The following is a 20,751-nucleotide window of genomic DNA, read 5'->3' as shown; positions in this document are numbered from 1 at the left end:
TGGTTTATAACGGTTTAAATGTATGTGGTATTTTTGTAAAGTAATCCAAATGGAAAGTGAAAATGGTTTACTGCACCAATATCCTTGACATTTGAATATCCTTTATTGAAATAATCTTAAAATATATGATTTTATAATTCATAACAGTTTTCTACAGGTTTTCGTAAGTATTATACATAATATATACCAACGACAACACATTCCTTTTAGCCATATATGGTCACAAAACATCACACAGACGTGTAGTCTAATAATATATCTTTAGGGCAACTTTTACTTTCGGTTTCCGCCTGTACATTTCACCTACTTGAAATCAGTTTGCGGTACTCGGTTCACCTTCATATATATATATATATATATATATATATATATGTGTGTGTGTGTGTGTGTGTGTGTGTGTGTGTGTGTGTGTGTGTGTGTGTGTGTGTGTGCCCCTCCCCCAATACACACACACACACATACACTTTTTGGCACCTTCCTACGCCCGTGCGAGGTATGTACTATCCTGTCTGTCGAGGTATGTACTATCCTGTCTGTCAAGGTATGTACTTTCCTGTCTGTCGAGGTATGTACTATCCTGTCGGTGGGATGGTTCGTATAATAGAGCCATCGCTGCTAATCGGAAGGAGTAGCGCACTGTGTTTTGGCAGCGGTTTTCCTCTCCAGGTGCGTGTGCAGGGACGTTAACAGGAGGTCTACCCACTGTGTTTTGGCAGCGGGTTTTCTTTCCAAGTGCGTGTGCAGGGACGTTAACAGGAGGTTTAGACTGTGGTGAACAAAGTTTACAGGGAGGTGGAGTCGAATTTCCCCGGAAAATATTTTGAAAAAAAGAGAGAAAATGTGCTTGAGCAGGGAAGATTTTCGACCCCCGAATCCCCCCACCCCCTGCACATGCACCCGCTCTAATTAACAGTGTTGTTCGTAACCAAATGTCCAATATCACACAACCGTATTTAAAATGTGGTGAGTGCGTCGTTAAATACAACATCCCTTCCTCCCCCCAACCCCCCCCCCCCCCCCCATCTTGAAAATTGTAAACAAATTGTTCAAAATGGGGGAACCTTATTTGTTTTTTAGACGGACAGATCTCCCTGGTTCCCTTCTTTGGACCCGCCTTTTAATGATTTCTTGGTTTAGTCCTTTTGTGCACAACAGTTACATGAACCTGTATATGCCACGAGACGAGTCAGTTCTACATGAATGTGACGTCATTTGTAACGGTCGGTTAGCGGTGTTTATTCAAAAGGTAGGCGTGGAGGAATTTAGGTCACAGTCAGGGGCCGCTTATGGTTCACCACACGACAAACTGTACCTAGTTATAACCGTTATTGTGAGTACATGGTACAATAACGTCTGGTGTGTACGGTTGTGTTTAGATGTCTGCTACAGGTGTATGTCTTTGATTGAACACAGCAGGTCTAAAAAGGAAATTTCGGACTATTTAAGATTTTGTACACACAAAAAAAAAAAATAAAAAAAAATCATGTCTGTTTTTATGAAATCCGCTACGTTTTACCTTTAAAGTCGCAGGCCTCGGTTTTAAACTTTGAAAATGGACACTAAGTTTGGTTAATCTACAAACCTATAACACATCTGTATAGAATTATACTATCAGAGTCAAACAAGACTGTGACCTTGAAACGGGGAAATACCCTTAAAATGGAGACCAGAATTCGTCGCCATAACCATTACTTCTCAAAAGTACACGCGCTTTACAAATATATGAGAAATGTATTTTGTGGTATTACAAACACCAAGATGACCAGAAACATTTCAGATGAACGGAAATGAATATTCTCAACAGTAAAATCTAGAAATGGATAATATAAACAATAAAATCTAGAAATGGATAATCTAAACAACAAAATCAAAGTAAAGTTTGATTTTAATTATCAAAAACGGCTCTAATTATAAAAAAAACACCCCACGCTGTAGTGTTTATAAACGAGGGTCTGTCTCTTTAATTGCACTCGCGTTTTCCCATATCCCAAGCAGTGCCTCATAACAAAATTATAAACAACACATTTGTGCTTCTTACATAAGATTTTGTAATGAAAGTCTGTAAATGAGGGTAGCTATAAAAACAACACAAATAATACTTCTCACAGTTGTATTTTATAGATAAGACATCTTCACTTTCTTAAAAAAATATATAAACAACAGAAAATTTCGAAGAGTTGACACACATTTTGTTTACAATATTACCGTAGACTATCAATTCCTGACTGTTATACAACACTAATTACAAAATGTCGTGTTTCTTCCCATCAACCGCTTATTGAACAAGGAAGATATTATGGCATAGAAAGATGAAAAAGAAAATGTCAAATGTGCAATAAGGACAACATAGAAGATGAATATCACTTTATTGTATATAGATCTACGATCTCGTTATATTAACAAGTATTATCAGTTCAAACTATCGGTGTACAAAATTGTATTAAAAAAAGAAAAAGAAAAAAGAACTCTATAATGTTGGTAAATATCTCAAACAGGCAACCTATTGACGTTCTCAACTCATTTGAATGCCCATCCTCCAAACACACAATCTCTCATGTATATATTTGTGTTTATGTATCATTGTATATGTTACGCCTATGAGCCGCAACGCTTACAGCACACACACTATAGCAGGACGTGATAAGCTACTCACGTCGATGAAGCTTGCATTGATGTAGTCTGATGTCGGTATCCCCGGAATCGTCTCCAACTTCACTCTGTTACTGTCATCTTCAACAGAAACAGACGCCAATCAGTTATTACACTATGTCAATCAATTATCACACTATGTCAATAAATTACCACACTTTGTCAATCAATTATCACACTATGTCAATAAATTACCACACTTTGTCAATCAATTATCACACTATGTCAATAAATTACCACACTATGTCAATCAATTATCACACTATGTCAATCAATTATCACATTATGTCAATAAATTACCGAACTTTGTCAACAAATTATTACACTACATTAATAAATTAATACACTATGTCAATATATTACTGCACTATGCCTATAAAATATTACACTATGTTAATGAATTATCACACTATGACAATAAATTACCACACTATGTCAATAAATTATCACACTATGTCAATAAATTACCACACTATGTCAATAAATTATCACACTATATCAATAAATTACCACACTTTGTCAACAAATTATTACATCATATTCATAAATTAATACACTATGTCAATATATAACTGCACTATGCCTATAAATTATTACACTATGTTAATGAATTATTACATTATGTCAATAAATTATCACACTGTGTCAATAAATTATCACACTATGTCAATAAAGTATCACACTATGTCAATATATTACTGCACTATGCCTATAAATTATTACACTATGTTAATGAATTATCACACTATGTCAATAAATGATCACACTATGTCAATAAATTATCACACAATGTCAATATATTACCACACTATGTCAATAAATTACCACACTTTGTCAACAAATTATTACACCATATTAATAAATTAATACACTATGTAAATATATTACTGTACTATGCCTATAAATTATTACACTATGTTAATGAATTATTACATTATGTCAATAAATTATCACACTGTGCTAATAAATTATTACACTATGTTAATAAATTATTACGCTATGTCAGTAAATTAATACACTATGTAAATAAATTACTGCACTATGTAAATAAATTATTACACTAAGTTAATACATTATTACACTAAGTTAATACATTATTACACTAAGTTAATTCATTATTACACCAAGTTAATACATTATTACACCAAGTTAATACATTATTACACCAAGTTAATACATTATTACACCAAGTTAATACATTATTACACCAAGTTAATAAATTATTACACCATGTTAATAAATTATTACACCATGTTAATAAATTATTACACCAAGTTAATAAATTATTACACTAAGTTAATTCATTATTACACTAAGTTAATACATTATTACACCAAGTTAATTCATTATTACACCAAGTTAATACATTATTACACCAAGTTAATACATTATTACACCAAGTTAATTCATTATTACACCAAGTTAATACATTATTACACTATGTCAATACATTATTACACCAAGTTAATACATTATTACACCAAGTTAATACATTATTACACCAAGTTAATTCATTATTACACCAAGTTAATTCATTATTACACCAAGTTAATACATTATTACACCAAGTTAATTCATTATTACACTAAGTTAATACATTATTACACCAAGTTAATACATTATTACACTAAGTTAATTCATTATTACACTATGTTAATAAATTATTACACTATGTTAATAAATTAATACACTAAGTTAATTCATTATTACACCAAGTTAATACATTATTACACTTACATTATTACACCAAGTTAATACATTATTACACCAAGTTAATACATTATTACACCAAGTTAATTCATTATTACACCAAGTTAATACATTATTACACCAAGTTAATTCATTATTACACCAAGTTAATACATTATTACACCAAGTTAATACATTATTACACCAAGTTAATTCATTATTACACCAAGTTAATTCATTATAACACCAAGTTAATACATTATTACACCAAGTTAATACATTATTACACCAAGTTAATTCATTATTACACTAAGTTAATTCATTATTACACCAAGTTAATACATTATTACACCAAGTTAATTCATTATTACACTAAGTTAATTCATTATTACACCAAGTTAATACATTATTACACCAAGTTAATACATTATTACACTAAGTTAATTCATTATTACACTAAGTTAATACATTATTACACCAAGTTAATACATTATTACACCAAGTTAATACATTATTACACCAAGTTAATAAATTATTACACTATGTTAATAAATTATTACACTAAGTTAATTCATTATTACACCAAGTTAATACATTATTACACTTACATTATTACACCAAGTTAATACATTATTACACCAAGTTAATACATTATTACACCAAGTTAATTCATTATTACACTATGTTAATAAATTATTACACTAAGTTAATACATTATTACACTAAGTTAATTCATTATTACACTAAGTTAATAAATTATTACACTATGTTAATAAATTATTACACTAAGTTAATTCATTATTACACCAAGTTAATACATTATTACACTTACATTATTACACCAAGTTAATACATTATTACACCAAGTTAATACATTATTACACCAAGTTAATTCATTATTACACCAAGTTAATACATTATTACACCAAGTTAATTCATTATTACACCAAGTTAATACATTATTACACCAAGTTAATACATTATTACACCAAGTTAATACATTATTACACCAAGTTAATACATTATTACACCAAGTTAATACATTATTACACCAAGTTAATACATTATTACACTAAGTTAATTCATTATTACACTATGTTCATGAATTATTACACTATATCAATAAAATATCACACTGTGCTAATAAATTATTACACTATGTTAATACATTATTACACTATGTTAATACATTATTACACTATGTTAATACATTATTACACTACATGTATGTTAATAAATTAATAGATTATGTAAATAAATTACTGCACTATGCATATGAATTATTACACTATATCAATAAATTACTGCACTATGTCAATCAATTATTACACTATATTAATACATTATTACACTATGTTAATACTATACATTATTACACTATGTTCATGAATTATTACACTATATCAATAAATTATCACATTAGGCTAATAAATTATTACACTGTTAATAAATTATTATGTTATGTCATAAAATTGTTATACCATGTCAATAAATTATTACACTATGTTAATAAATTAGTACACTATGTTAATAAATTAGTACACTATGTCAATAAATTATTACACTATCTCAATAAATTTAATACACTATGTTAATAAATTAGTACACTATGTTAATAAACTATTACACTATGTCAATGATTTATTGCACTACGCCAGTAAATTATTACATTATACCAGTTAATTATTACTCTATGCCAACAAATGATTACACTATGGTAATAAATTATTACATTGTGCCGATAAATTATTACAATATGTCAATAATCTATTACACTATGTTAACAAATTATTCTACTATATCAATAACATATTACACTGTTAATAAATTATGAGAGAGAGTGGGTAGAGAGGGACGGAGGGAGAGATAGGGAGATAGAGAGAGAGAGAGAGAGGAGAGAGAGAGAGAGAGAGAGAGAGAGAGAGAGAGAGAGAGAGAGAGAGAGAGAGAGAGAGAGAGAGAGAGAGAGAGAGAGAGCAGAGGAGAGAGAGAGAGAGAGAGAGGAGAGAAGAGAGAAGGAGAAAGCAGGAAGAAAGGTAGATGTGACAGAGCGAAGAAGAGATGGAGAGAGAGAGAACAGGATTAGGGTGGGGAGAGAAAAGACAGAGACGGAGAGAGATATAGATGTATAGAGAAAGAGACACACACACACACATACAGAGAGAGAGAGAGAGAGAGAGAGAGAGAGAGAGAGAGAGAGAGAGAGAGAGAGAGAGAGAGAGAGAGAGAGAGAGAGAGGAGAGAGAGAGAGAGAGAGAGAGAGAGACACACACACACACACACACACAGACAGACAGACAGGACAGACAGACAGAGAGAGAGAGAGAGAGAGAGAGAGAGAGAGAGAGAGAGACAGACAGACAGACAGGCACACAGACAGACAGACAGAGAGAGAGAGAGAGAGAGAGAGAGAGAGAGAGAGAGAGAGAGAGAGAGAGAGAGAGAGAGAGAGAGAGAGAGAGAGAGAGAGAGAGAGAGAGACAGACAGACAGACAGGGACAGAGAGAGGTAGGGAGCAGAGAAAGAGAGTCAGAAAAATACATAGATAGGGGAAGGAGAGAGAGAGGACATAAAAACAGTCTGAGAAAGAAGGAAGGATAAAAAGAGAGAGGAGGGAGAGAGAAAAGAGAGAAAAAGTCAGAGAAAGAGAGAGATAGGGAGTGAAGGGAGGAGAGAAAGAGTCAAAGAGTCAAAGAGTAGGGGAGTGAGAGAGGGCCCGGTGGAAGATTAGCTTGTGTTAAACCTGTCACCTTCATTTAATGAAGTTATTATTATAATTATGATTATGATTATTATTATTACTATTATTATTATTTATTATTATTATTATTATTATTATTATTATTATTGAGATGGAGGAAGAAAGAAAGAGACACAGAAAAGGGACACTGAGATACATGGGCGTACTGTGTCAACTTACATGGTTTGATGTTCCGGTATCTGTTTTTCGGCATGTTCCCAGTCTTGTCGGCTTCCTCGGTAGAATATAAATTCACATCGGGCAGGTACTGAAATAGGTTCACCAATTTTAACAGGGCTCGAAACTGACAGGTATCGGGCGGCAAATCCCGCTCACAGTACACATCAAGCTTCCTAATAATCAACTCGACAAGCAGCTTGTTGTTTCCATCTCATTTCTCACAGTATATAAGATATTTGGGGAATTCTTGAATTTTAGAATCGAAAATACAAATATAATGCTTTGTATTGATTTGTCTCAAGCCCACTTTGCTGTTACAACTTAAACTTCATGTCTGTTTTATAGACTCATTTCTAGAACGGATTCTCAATTTCTAGCATTTGCCTCTATCTTGAAATGTGAGAAGCACAAGTTCCTTCCCACCCCCAGGAAATGAATTTCAAGCCCTGAATTTTGACATCTTCCACTTTTTAATGTACCCCGTTCTCTCGAAATATGCATAAAAGCGAATTAATGAGTGTTACACAAAACGTATAGAAGCAAGTCAGCACCTCTTACCTTACTTCAAACACTGACTCACTTATCAACTCAACGCTCTTACCTTACTTCTAACAGTGGATCACTTATCAACTCTAACCCTAACCCTCTTACCGTACTTCAAACACTGGATCACCTATCAACTCTAACCCTCTTACCTTACTTCAAACACTAGCTCACTTATCAACTCTAACCCTAACCCTCTTACCTTACTTCTAACAGTGGATCACTTATCAACTCTAACCCTAACCCTCTTACCTTACTTCAAACACTAGCTCACTTATCAACTCTAACCCCCTTACCTTACTTCAAACACTGGATCACTTATCAACTCTAACCCTCTTACCTTACTTCAAACACTGGCTCACTTATCAACTATAACCATCTTACCTTACTTCAAACACTGGCTCACTTATCAACTCTAACCCTCTTACCTTACTTCAAACACTGGCTCACTTATCAACTCTAACCCTCTTACCTTACTTCAAACACTGGCTCACTTATCAACTCTAACCCTAACCCTCTTACTTTACTTCAAACACTGGCTCACTTATCAACTCTAACCCTCTTACTTTACTTCAAACACTGGCTCACTTATCAACTCTAACCCTAACCCTCTTACCTTACTTCAAACACTGGCTCACTTATTAACTCTAATCCTCTTACTTTACTTCAAACACTGGCTCACTTATCAACTCTAACCCTCTTACTTTACTTCAAACACTGGCTCACTTATCAACTCTAACCCTCTTACCTTACTTCAAACACTGGCTCACTTATCAACTCTAACCCTCTTACCTTACTTCAAACACTGGCTCACTGATCAACTCTAACCCTCTTACCTTACTTCAAACACTGGCTCACTTATCAAGTCTAACCCTCTTACCTTATTTCAAACACTGGCTCACTTATCAATTCAACGCTCTTACCTTACTTCAAAAACTGGTTCACTTATCAGCTCTAACCCTTACCCTCTTACCTTACTTCAAACACTGGATCACTTATCAACTCTAACCCTCTTACCTTACTTCAAACACTGGCTCACTTATCAACTCTAACCCTCTTACCGTACTTCAAACACTGGCTCACTTATCAACTCTAACCCCCTTACCTTACTTCAAACACTGGCTCACTTATCAACTCTAACCCTAACCCTCTTACTTTACTTCAAACACTGGCTCACTTATCAACTCTAACCATCTTACCTTACTTCAAACACTGGCTCACTTATCAACTCTAACCCTCTTACCTTACTTCAAACACTGGCTCACTTATCAACTCTAACCCTCTTACCTTACTTCAAAACCTGGCTCACTTATCAACTCTAACCATCTTACCTTACTTCAAACACTGGATCACTCATCATCTCTAACCCTGACCCTCTTACCTTACTTCAAACACTGGCTCACTTATCAACTCTAACCCTCTTACCTTACTTCAAACACTGGCTCACTGATCAACTCTAACCCTCTTACCTTACTTCAAACACTGGCTCACTTATCAAGTCTAACCCTCTTACCTTATTTCAAACACTGGCTCACTTATCAATTCAACGCTCTTACCTTACTTCAAAAACTGGTTCACTTATCAGCTCTAACCCTTACCCTCTTACCTTACTTCAAACACTGGATCACTTATCAACTCTAACCCTCTTACCTTACTTCAAACACTGGCTCACTTATCAACTCTAACCCTCTTACCTTACTTCAAACACTGGCTCACTTATCAACTCTAACCCTCTTACCTTACTTCAAACACTGGATCACTTATCAACTCTAACCCTCTTACCTTACTTCAAACACTGGCTCACTTATCAACTCTAACCCTCTTACCGTACTTCAAACACTGGCTCACTTATCAACTCTAACCCCCTTACCGTACTTCAAACACTGGCTCACTTATCAACTCTAACCATCTTACCTTACTTCAAACACTGGCTCACTTATCAACTCTAACCCTCTTACCTTACTTCAAACACTGGCTCACTTATCAACTCTAACCCTCTTACCTTACTTCAAAACCTGGCTCACTTATCAACTCTAACCATCTTACCTTACTTCAAACACTGGATCACTCATCATCTCTAACCCTGACCCTCTTACCTTACTTCAAAAACTGGCTCACTTATCAACTCTAACCATCTTACCTTACTTTAAAAACTGGCTCACTTATCAACTCTAACCCCCTTACTTTACTTCAAAAACTGGCTCACTTATCAACTCTAACCCTTACCCTCTAACCTTACTTCAAACACTGGCTCACATATCAACTTCGTCGCTACATAATATAATATACTAACACAAAGAACAGTTCAGCAATTTTGTACTACAGCAGTGTGCATCAACGACCAAGCTATGTACATTCAGGCTAAACGTTCAGCATTTCATTTTGTAAAGAAAATCTCCTGTTTTTTAAATGTAGCGTTTGATTTCACTTTGAACTCTGTGATTGTTTTGTTTCTTATTTAGGCACATTTACCAAATTGCTAAGTTGCAGTCGTGGTACACTGGCTGGAACGAGAAATAGCCCAATGGGCCCACCAAGGGGATCGATCCTAGAGCGACCGCGCATCAATCGAGCGCTTTACCATTGGGCAACGTCCCACCCCTTTCTTATTTCGAACATCAGTGTCTCGATATGCAGTGTATTTCTGACAGTCCTAATGTTTGGAGTAGCTTAAACCTCTTCTAATTTCCTAATATATGCTTTGTTCGTACGTAGGAAATTATTGGAACATAAACTTTATTGGAACACAGACATCAGAACGACCACACTCATTAGATATACAGGCACCGTTATTCTTAACACAAATACATGTCCTATTTAATAGTATTATTAAAATGGCTCTACCATTCGGGAACATAATATTACAATAGCACAAAACTCTGGACAGTTTCTTTAAATGCATGACGTCATAGCATTTTGGTAGGCAAGGGAAGTAAATAAGTTTCTTGCAATGCTTGGCGCGAACAGAGATCTATTTTGGTAGCCAAGGAAAGTAAATACGTCTCTTGCAATGCTTGGCGCGAACAGAGATCTATTTTGGTAGGCAAGGAAAGTAAATACGTCTCTTGCAATGCTTGGCGCGAACAGAGATCTATTTTGGCAGGCAACGAAAGTAAATACATCTCTTGCAATGCTTGGCGCGAACAGAGATCTATTTTGGTAGGCAAGAAATGTAAATACGTCTCTTGCAATGCTTGGCGCGAACAGAGATCTATTTTGGCAGGCAACGAAAGTAAATACATCTCTTGCAATGCTTGGCGCGAACAGAGATCTATTTTGGTAGGCAAGGAAAGTAAATACGTCTCTGCAATGCTTGGCGCGAACAGAGATCTATTTTGGTAGGCAAGGAAAGTAAATAAGTCTCTTGCAATGCTTGGCGCGAACAGAGATCTATTTTGGTAGGCAAGGAAAGTAAATACGTCTCTTGCAATGCTTGGCGCGAACAGAGATCTATTTTGGTAGGCAAGGAAAGTAAATACATCTCTTGCAATGCTTGGCGCGAACAGAGATCTATTTTGGTAGGCAAGGAAAGTAAATACGTCTCTTGCAATGCTTGGCGCGAACAGAGATCTATTTTGGTAGGCAAGGAAAGTAAATAAGTCTCTTGCAATGCTTGGCGCGAACAGAGATCTATTTTGGTAGGTAAGGAAAGTAAATACGTCTCTTGCAATGCTTGGCGCGAACAGAGATCTATTTTGGTAGGCAAGAAAAGTAAATACGTCTCTTGCAATGCTTGGCGCGAACAGAGATCTATTTTGGTAGGCAAGGAAAGTAAATACATCTCTTGCAATACTTGGCGCGAACAGAGATCTATTTTGGTAGGCAAGGAAAGTAAATACGTCTCTTGCAATGCTTGGCGCGAACAGAGATATATTTTGGTAGGCAAGGAAAGTAAATACATCTCTTGCAATGCTTGGCGCGAACAGAGATCTATTTTGGTAGGCAAGAAATGTAAATACGTCTCTTGCAATGCTTGGCGCGAACAGATATCTATTTTGGTAGGCAAGGAAAGTAAATAAGCCTACGTCTCTTGCAATGCTTGGCGCGAACAGAGATCTATTTTGGTAGGCAAGGAAAGTAAATACGTCTCTTGCAATGCTTGGCGCGAACAGAGATCTATTTTGGTAGGCAAGGAAAGTAAATACGTCTCTTGCAATGCTTGGCGCGAACAGAGATCTATTTTGGTAGGCAAGGAAAGTAAATACGTCTCTTGCAATGCTTGGCGCCAACAGAGATCTATTTTGGTAGGCAAGGAAAGTAAATACGTCTCTTGCAATGCTTGGCGCGAACAGAGATCTATTTTGGTAGGCAAGAAATGTAAATACGTCTCTTGCAATGCTTGGCGCGAACAGAGATCTATTTTGGTAGGCAAGGAAAGTAAATACGTCTCTTGCAATGCTTGGCGCGAACAGAGATCTATTTTGGTAGGCAAGGAAAGTAAATACGTCTCTTGCAATGCTTGGCGCGAACAGAGATCTATTTTGGTAGGCAAGAAATGTAAATACGTCTCTTGCAATGCTTGGCGCGAACAGAGATCTATTTTGGTAGGCAACGAAAGTAAATACATCTCTTGCAATGCTTGGCGCGAACAGAGATCTATTTTGGTAGGCAACTAAAAGTAAATACGTCTCTTGCAATGCTTGGCGCGAACAGAGATCTATTTTGGTAGGCAAGGAAAGTAAATACATCTCTTGCAATGCTTGGCGCGAACAGAGATCTATTTTGGTAGGCAACGAAAGTAAATACGTCTCTTGCAATGCTTGGCGCGAACAGAGATATATTTTGGTAGGCAAGAAAAGCAAATAAGCCTACGTCTCTTGCAATGCTTGGCGCGAACAGAGATCTATTTTGGTAGGCAAGGAAAGCAAATAAGCCTACGTCTCTTGCAATGCTTGGAGCGAACAGAAGTCTATTTTGGCAACAACCCCCTCCCCCACCCCCCTCCCCCCGAAATACGTTACCTGGAATTCTACGGAGAACCCGCTCATATCTGTCATCTTGTGGACGTACGTGGGGAAATGCTGGATATGCACACTGTTTTCAGCCCTGCTTCCCTGAGGTTCGAGGAGCGGCAACGATTCCTCTATGTCTGTCTTGCTAACGACCACATGGGGGTAGCACGGTTTTGGGGTGGGGGTCCTATCGCGTGTTTCGTCCTCATACAGAAGATTCAGACATTCCTTGGGTGGCACCGCGCCTTCGTTCACACACATGTCATGTGCCACCGCGCCTTCGTTAACAAACACGTCATGCGAAAAACGTTTATTTCTCTGCGGGTTTAGAAAGATCATTTCGTATTTAATATCTTCAGGATCCCCGTCGTCGTCGTCGTCGTCGCCTCCGTTGGGCCAATCGTTAGTCCGACTATTAGTAGGGAACACAATGGCAGTAGCGTCTGTGAAGCCATTGGGCGTCACAGGGGGAGGTCTCACGTGACAGGTGAGAATATCAGGCGGGTCAGACGATGAGTCCGATCTGTTTTCTGTAGGTACTGAAATAGAGAAAATAAACTTTGTTTTCTTTAACGACCGACAGCGTATCAAGTGAGAGCTTTACCACTGGGCTGCGTTCCACACCCTTTCACAGATAAAAGACAATCTGATTAAAATTATCTCTACTGGTCTACCAGTAGATCTAACAGCATTGCGTGGACTCCCATGTTCAAGTGACATTTCATCTATAAATAACAATTTAAATATCGACCAATTACACTTCGCCTTTTATAGCGTTATTCGGGAGAATACAAATTCAAAAAATATCGGGCGAGACTATTTATGCAACTTGTTGGTCTATTTCAACATTAAAAAACTGGGGGGGGGGGGGGGGGGGGAGTGCAATAATAAACTCTGGATTGTATACTAGTATAAACAGATTTTATTGCTATACCATCATGTTGTTGTGTTTTTTTGTTTCGTCTTGAAACGAATTTTATATAAAATTTTATATTGAAATTCGTTTCCGGTGTCACGAAATAGAATCGCCCCCGTAACATTTTCGCCCCCCGGCGAATCTATTTCGAAATAAAACCTCCCCCCTTGAAATAGAATCGCCCCGACCCACGAAACAGAATCACCCCCATAAAATATTCGCCCCTTACTCATTTTTAGTTATTCTGTCATTTAATGAACAATATTTAGTTAAATTATTGTTGAACATATTTATATCACTGTTATGTTTTATACACGTGAGCATATATTTGACGGAGAGTATATGTTTTTATTCAAATCATATCCATGGATTAATGTCTTTCTGAAATGTTTTAAAATGCATGACGTATGAATACCTTATGGAGGAAATCGGGCACTGCATTCACAAATGAAATAAAGAAATAAAATATCGTCTATAGTCTCTATACTATAGATAGAAATTAATTATAATCATAGACAGTCTAAACTAAAGGTAAAATAGAGGGTATTCTTCCAATGTAATGTTGTATAATTAGAGAGTAATTCGCTTGAGAACTGTTTCCAAAAAGTGTAATATATACACAGAACTTCACATACGTTTTTTTTCGTTCCTATTTATTGCACGAGTTTATTGTGCGCAAGAATAATATATAGCACGAGACCGCGTAGCGGTCGAGTGGTATATATTCTTGCGCACAATAAACAAGTGCAATAAATAGGAACGAAAAAAACGTATGTGAAGTTCTGTATTTATTACATACCTTCTTTAGTTTATTTATTTATTTATTTTAAAATTAATAAAATAATAAAATAATAATAAACATTCAAGGGAGCTAACTCTCAAACAATAATATGGGGGATTCCCCCAAAAATAGTTCAGGCTTTTATTGGACATATGTTCAATAAAAGATTTTTAATTGCACGGATCGGAATGGTCTTTATTACTATACTAAGATTGAATGGATATGTAATAAATAAGGATATTTCTCTCTTTTTTCGATGACTATTAAAGACAGCACATAATTTGTATGCGTATGGACTATGGTAGAAATAGATCATCGTCCTATATATAACACATTATATAGGGGGGGGGGGGGGGCGAAAATATTTGGAGGGGGCCGAGAAATAAATCCGCCGGCCGGCGATTTTCTAGGGGGGCGAATATATTTCGCGACACCGGCATACTTCGTAATATTCACCCGAATCATTTTTTATACCCTCGGCATAATCCCGAATGTTTTCAAATTATTTTCAAATCACTGGCATGATTTTGCAAGTAAGGTTTTGATTGGTCGAATGAAAGGTCAACTGGACATGAGCTCCAACGGGGTGCAGTTAGATCCACAGGTAATAGTAATTAACCAGTGGAGCTAATTTTAATTAGATTGAGATAAAAGAACACTGGTTATGACGTATTGGGTCTGTTTTCTGTTAAAATTTGTTTTGTTTAAAGACACCACTAGAACACATTGATTTATTAATCACCGGCTATATGATGTCAAACATTTGGTAATTTTGACATACATTCTTAGAGAAAACCCGCTACATTTTCCCCTTAGTATAGCAAACTTTTAAATGCACAATCCCAGACAGGACAGCACATACCACGACCTTTGATATGCCAGTCGTGGAGTACTGGCTGGAAAGAGAAATATCCCATCGACGGGGATCGATCCTAAACCAACAGCGCATCCAGCGAGAGCTTTACCCTGGGCTACGTCCCGCCACATTAAATAGATAAAAGATGCACTATTTACGACGTGTCCAGTCTGTTTTCTGTTAAAGTTTGTTTCGTTTAACTACACCACTAGAGCACAGTGAATAATTAATCAAATGTCTAATAGGATGTCAAACATTTGCTAATTATGACTCGTTGTCATCAGAGGAAACCCGCTACATTTGTCCTAATACAGCAAGGGATCTTTTATATGCACTTTTCCATAGACAGGAAAGCACACACCACGACATTTGACCAGTTGTGGTGCACTGGTTGGAACGAGAAAAAATCAAATCAGCTGAATTAATCCACCGAGGTGGTTTGATCCTGCGATGCAAGCACCTCAGGCGAGCGCTCAACCGACTGAGCTAAATCCTGCCCCTTGGTATCGCGTCTATTTATTATATAGCGAAACAATCGAAGAAACCCACGATTATCTTAACAGGGATGAGTCAAAAACGGCACTTGGTGGGTAATCTGTTATCAGTAAACAAATTTTTTAAAGGAGCCGATCCTAGTTTCAGCCCGCGAAAATAGGAAATAAGTTTAGTTAATCTACAAACGTGCAACACAGATGGATAATGTTATAACAGAGAGAAGCTAAAGTCTGTGATGTCTAAACGTGGAAATACCGTCTAAAAATAGACTAGAGGTCGTCGCAATAATCTCAGACGAACGTGCGTGTTTAGAATTATGAAAAATGCATTTTGGGGTATTACAAGAACCTGGATGACCAGAACCACTTCAGGTTTGTAAAAATGAATATATTAAACAATAAAATGTAAGTACTGTACTTCTAATTTAAATGATCAAAAACGGCTTTGATAGTGAATTTTTTTTAGTGTTTAAAAACTTGGGTCTGTCACTTTAAATCAAATAAATTGATTGCAAACTTGCCCAAGTACTCTGCCGTTCGACAGTTAGACAGACATTGTACGGCTATACCGGCCTCGGCGGTGTCGTGGTTAAGCCATCGGACATACAGCTGGTAGGTACAGGGTTCGCAGCCCAGTACCCTGCTCCCACCCAGAGCCAGTTTTAACGACTCAGTGGGTAGGTATAAGACCACTACAACCTTTTCTCTGTCACATATAGCCCAGATAGCTGAGGTGTGTGCCCAGGACAGAGTGCTTGAACCTTAGTTGGATATAAGCACGAAAATAAGTTGAATAAAATGTACTGTTATGAGAGAGAGCGATCGTGACCATCCAGATGACCGTCTAGCTCTCGAACGGGAGACTACTCGGGCTAGATGCAAATTGTCTATAACCTCCGCCCATATCAGTCCCCTCACCCTGGATCTGTCTATAACCTCCGCCCCTATAAGGCCCCTACGAATCCACTCACCCTGGATATGTCTATAACCTCCGCCCATATGAGTCCCTCACCCTGGATATGTCAATAACCTCCGCCCCTATAAGGCTCCTATGAGTCCACTCACCCTGGATATGTCTATAACCTCCGACCCTATGAACCCTTCACCCTGGATTAGTCTATAACCTCCGCCCTATGAGTCCCCTCACCCTGGATATGTCTATAACCTCCGCCCCTATGAGGCCCTTCACTCTGGATCTGTCTATAACCTCCGCACCTATGAACCCTTCACCCTGGATCTGTCCACATCATCCGCCCCTATGAACCCTTCACCCTGGATCTGTCTATAACCTCCGCCCCCATGAGCTCCTCACCCTGAATCTGTACATATCACCCGACCCCATGAACCCTTCACCCTGGATCTGCCTATAACCTCCGCCCCTATGAACCCCTCACCCTAGATCTGTCTATAACCTCCGCACCTATGAACTCTTCACCCTGGAACTGTCTATAACCTCCGCCCCTATGAACCCCTCACCCTGGATCTGTCTATATAATCCGCCCCTATGAACCCTTCACCCTGGATCTGTCTATAACCTCCGCCCCTATGAACCCCTCACCCTGGATCTGTCTATAACCTCCGCCCCTATGAACTCTTCACCCTGGATCTGTCCATATAATCCGCCCCTATGAACCCTTCATCCTGGATCTGCCTACAACCTCCGCCCTATGAACCCTTCACCCTGAATCTGTCCATATAATCCGCCCCTATGAACCCTTCACCCTGAATCTGCCTACAACCTCCGCCCCTATAAACCCTTCAACCTGGATCTGCCTACAACCTCCGCCCTTATGAACCCTTCACCCTAGATCTGTCCATATCATCCGACCCTATGAACCCTTCACCCTGGATCTGTCTATAACCTCCGCCCCCATGATCTCCTCACCCTGAATCTGTCTATAACCTCCACACCTATGAGCCCCTCACCCTGGATCTGTCTATAAGCTCCGCCCCTATAAACCCTTCACCCTGAATCTGTCCATAACCTCCGCCCCTATGAACCCCTCACCCTGGATCTGTCTAAAACCTCCGCCCCTATGAACCCCTCACCCTGGATCTGTCTAAAACCTCCGCCCCTATGAACCCCTCATCCTGGATCTGTCCATAACCCCTGCCCCTATGAACCCCTCACCCTTGATCTGTCTATAACACCCGCCCCTATGAGCCCTTCACCCTGGATCTGTCTATAACATCCGCCCCTATGAACCCCTCTCCCTGGATCTGTCTATAACATTCGCCCCTATGAACCCCTCACCCTGAATCTGTCTATAACCTCTGTCCCTATGAACCCCTCACCCTGGATCTGTCTATAACCTCCGCCCCTATGAACCCTCATCCTGGATCTGTCTATAACCTCCGCCCCTATGAACCCCTCATCCTGGATCTGTCTATAACCTCCGCCCCTATGAACCCTCATCCTGGATCTGTCTATAACCTCCGCCCCTATGAACCCCTAACCCTGGATCTGTCTATAACCTCCGCCCCTATGAACCTCATCCTGGATCTGTCTATAACATCCGCCCCTATGAACCCCTCACCCTGGATCTGCCTATAACATCCGCCCCTATGAACCCTTCACCCTGCATCTGTCTATTACTTCGGCCCCTATGATCCCCTCAACCAGGATCTGCCTATAACATCCGCCCCTACGAGGCCCTTCACCCTGGATCTGTCTATAACCTCGGCCCCTATGATCCACTTACCCTGGATCTGCCTATAACCTCCGCCCCTATGAGTCCCATCTATAACCTCCGCTATTATGAGCCCTTCACCCTGGATCTGCTACGGACATATGTGGGGTACTAACCTGAGTCGGACTCCATTCGGTAGGTGGGGTTGGTGTGAGTGTAGCTAACGTTCCTCGTGTGATCCCCCACCGCTCGGCGGCTCGATTTGTACTTCTTTCTGTGTGTAGTATACATCATTAACGTTCAGTTTTATTATGACATATAGAGAGCGAGAGAGAGAGGCGAGAGAGAGAGAGAGAAGAGAGAGAGAGAGAGAGAGAGAGAGAGGAGAGAGCAGAGATAGAGAGAGCGTAGAGGAGAGACAGAGGATTAGGAGAGAGACAGACAGATGACAATACAGAACACACCGCAGACTACAGACAGACAGACAGACAGACAGAGAGAGAGAGTGAGCGAGAGAGAAGGAAGGTATAGAGAGAGAGATGAGAGACGAGGAGAGACAGACATACAGACGACGACGAGGAATACAGAGACAGAGAGAGATGGGACGCGAGAGAGAGAGAGAGACGCTATGTAGTAGCGAGAGACAGTCAGAGTGACAGTAACAGACAAGAGCCATATAGACAGGGATTAGGAGATAGTAGAGAGGAGCAGAGAAGAGAGGAGATTCAGCGAAAGTACATCTCTCTTTGGTCAAGTCGCATAGAGAGGACATCAAAAAACCGTCTAGAAAGAAGTATTAGTAAAATAGAGAGAGGTATATAGAAAGATAGACAACACAAAAAAGTCGAGGAGAAAAGATAGATAGTGATTTAAGGATATGATAATAAAGAGTCAAAGAGTCAAAGAGTAGGTTAGTGAGAGGAGGAACCGAGTGGAAGATTAGCTTGTGTGTAACCTGTCACCCTCATTTAATGACGTTATTATTATAAGTCTACTTATTAATATGATATTCCTAGTTATTATTATTTATTATTATTATTATTATTATTAAGTACTTACATTATTATTATTTAAGAAAAACGAATGTGAGAGGACAATCGAGTGACTCCCTATGTACAAGCAGCCAAAGAATCGTTTAATATCCACTGTCCCTATAAGCCAGGATAGTGCATAACCATACCCTTTGGTTGTCCATTGGGAGGGTGATCGATCGGGCTCACGATCCGGCTGCCTCAACTGAATGCTCTTACACCAGATCTCGCACGACTAACGTTTGAAATAAGTAAATAGTAAATACGCTATGCTTGAGAAAAAAGTAACGAACTGTTACAACCCCCTACTCGTGGTGTTTTTAAGTTTGTAATAATAAAGTACTACACACCTGAGAAGTAAAGCAGGCGACAAGAAGCAGGATTAGTCATCAAACAGAGAAAACAGTCCGCAGGAGGAATCATCAAGAATTCCTCGTCTAATTGCGTTGGTGCTGAGAGAAAATGTTTTTGTTTTTTTCAGATCATCAATATCCTCAACGAAACGATTGAGAAAGCCGACACGTTTTTAAAGAGACTCTAAACCTATTCTCAAGGACTTGGCAAATGCATATTAAATAATATTTTAATAAAACGAGAAAAAATCGCAAATATTAAGTTTGGTTTTCGTGACTGCATTGTAAATGAATTCAGGATTTGGAAGTCACTTTTGTGTCCATTAAAAGTAATGATCAATGGTCCTGTGGATATTTTAGACCTCGCTCTTGACAATCTTGTTTCATTTTGTAGGTGATAATTTGGATATAGCGGACGCCATTTTCTCTCGCTGTTGCGCATTTTTACGGATCTTTAGTTATATTGGAAAGGAATGATCCTATTCTGTTAGTTTCTATTTTATGAAAGTGACTGAAGTAAACGTGTCTAACAGTGTATGCTGTCGGTAGAAACAATGTAATGTTCGCGCCAACAAGCGTTGAACATCGCTTATCAAGTACGTTAACAGGCTTAGATTAACCGAAGAGGTGTGGGGTGGGGGTGGGGGGGGGGTTTGTGGGGTTTTTTTTAAATCAATGCGTAAGAATCTTACATGTCTACCTCGGCTATAGCATTTTCCAGTTCAAATTTATTGTATACATTTTTTTTATTGCTGTGTTGTACTTTCACGTGTGTTTCTTTCTTCCGTCACTTCAAAAGACTAAACATGGTGTCCCTGAATAAGTACGGCTTTGTTCCACAAAATTAGTGCCAGTCAGTGGTGGTTTGGGGGGATGGGGGGTGTATCTTGTCACTTAATGTTTTGGTGGTCGGAGATATTCACGAAAAAACAAGTAA

General features: G+C 38.4%; 1 protein-coding gene across 1 annotated transcript in view; it reads right to left on the bottom strand.

Annotated features, from left to right (window-relative positions):
- The window catches only part of LOC121376735 (multiple epidermal growth factor-like domains protein 10), an 87,485-nt gene that overhangs the window by 22,221 nt on the left and 44,513 nt on the right, over positions 1–20,751 (bottom strand). Inside the window, exons 5-8 of the mRNA XM_041504499.1 lie at positions 18,607–18,704; positions 12,763–13,292; positions 7,259–7,346; positions 2,654–2,730 (exon numbers count right to left, since the gene is read on the bottom strand). Of these exons, the coding sequence (XP_041360433.1) occupies positions 2,654–2,730; positions 7,259–7,346; positions 12,763–13,292; positions 18,607–18,704 (793 nt within the window). The remainder of the gene's footprint in view (positions 1–2,653; positions 2,731–7,258; positions 7,347–12,762; positions 13,293–18,606; positions 18,705–20,751) is intronic.

This window comes from Gigantopelta aegis, chromosome 7 (assembly GCF_016097555.1).
Source record: "Gigantopelta aegis isolate Gae_Host chromosome 7, Gae_host_genome, whole genome shotgun sequence".
In the NCBI taxonomy this organism is placed as follows: domain Eukaryota; kingdom Metazoa; phylum Mollusca; class Gastropoda; order Neomphalida; family Peltospiridae; genus Gigantopelta; species Gigantopelta aegis.
This window is presented reverse-complemented; position numbering and strand designations above follow the sequence as displayed.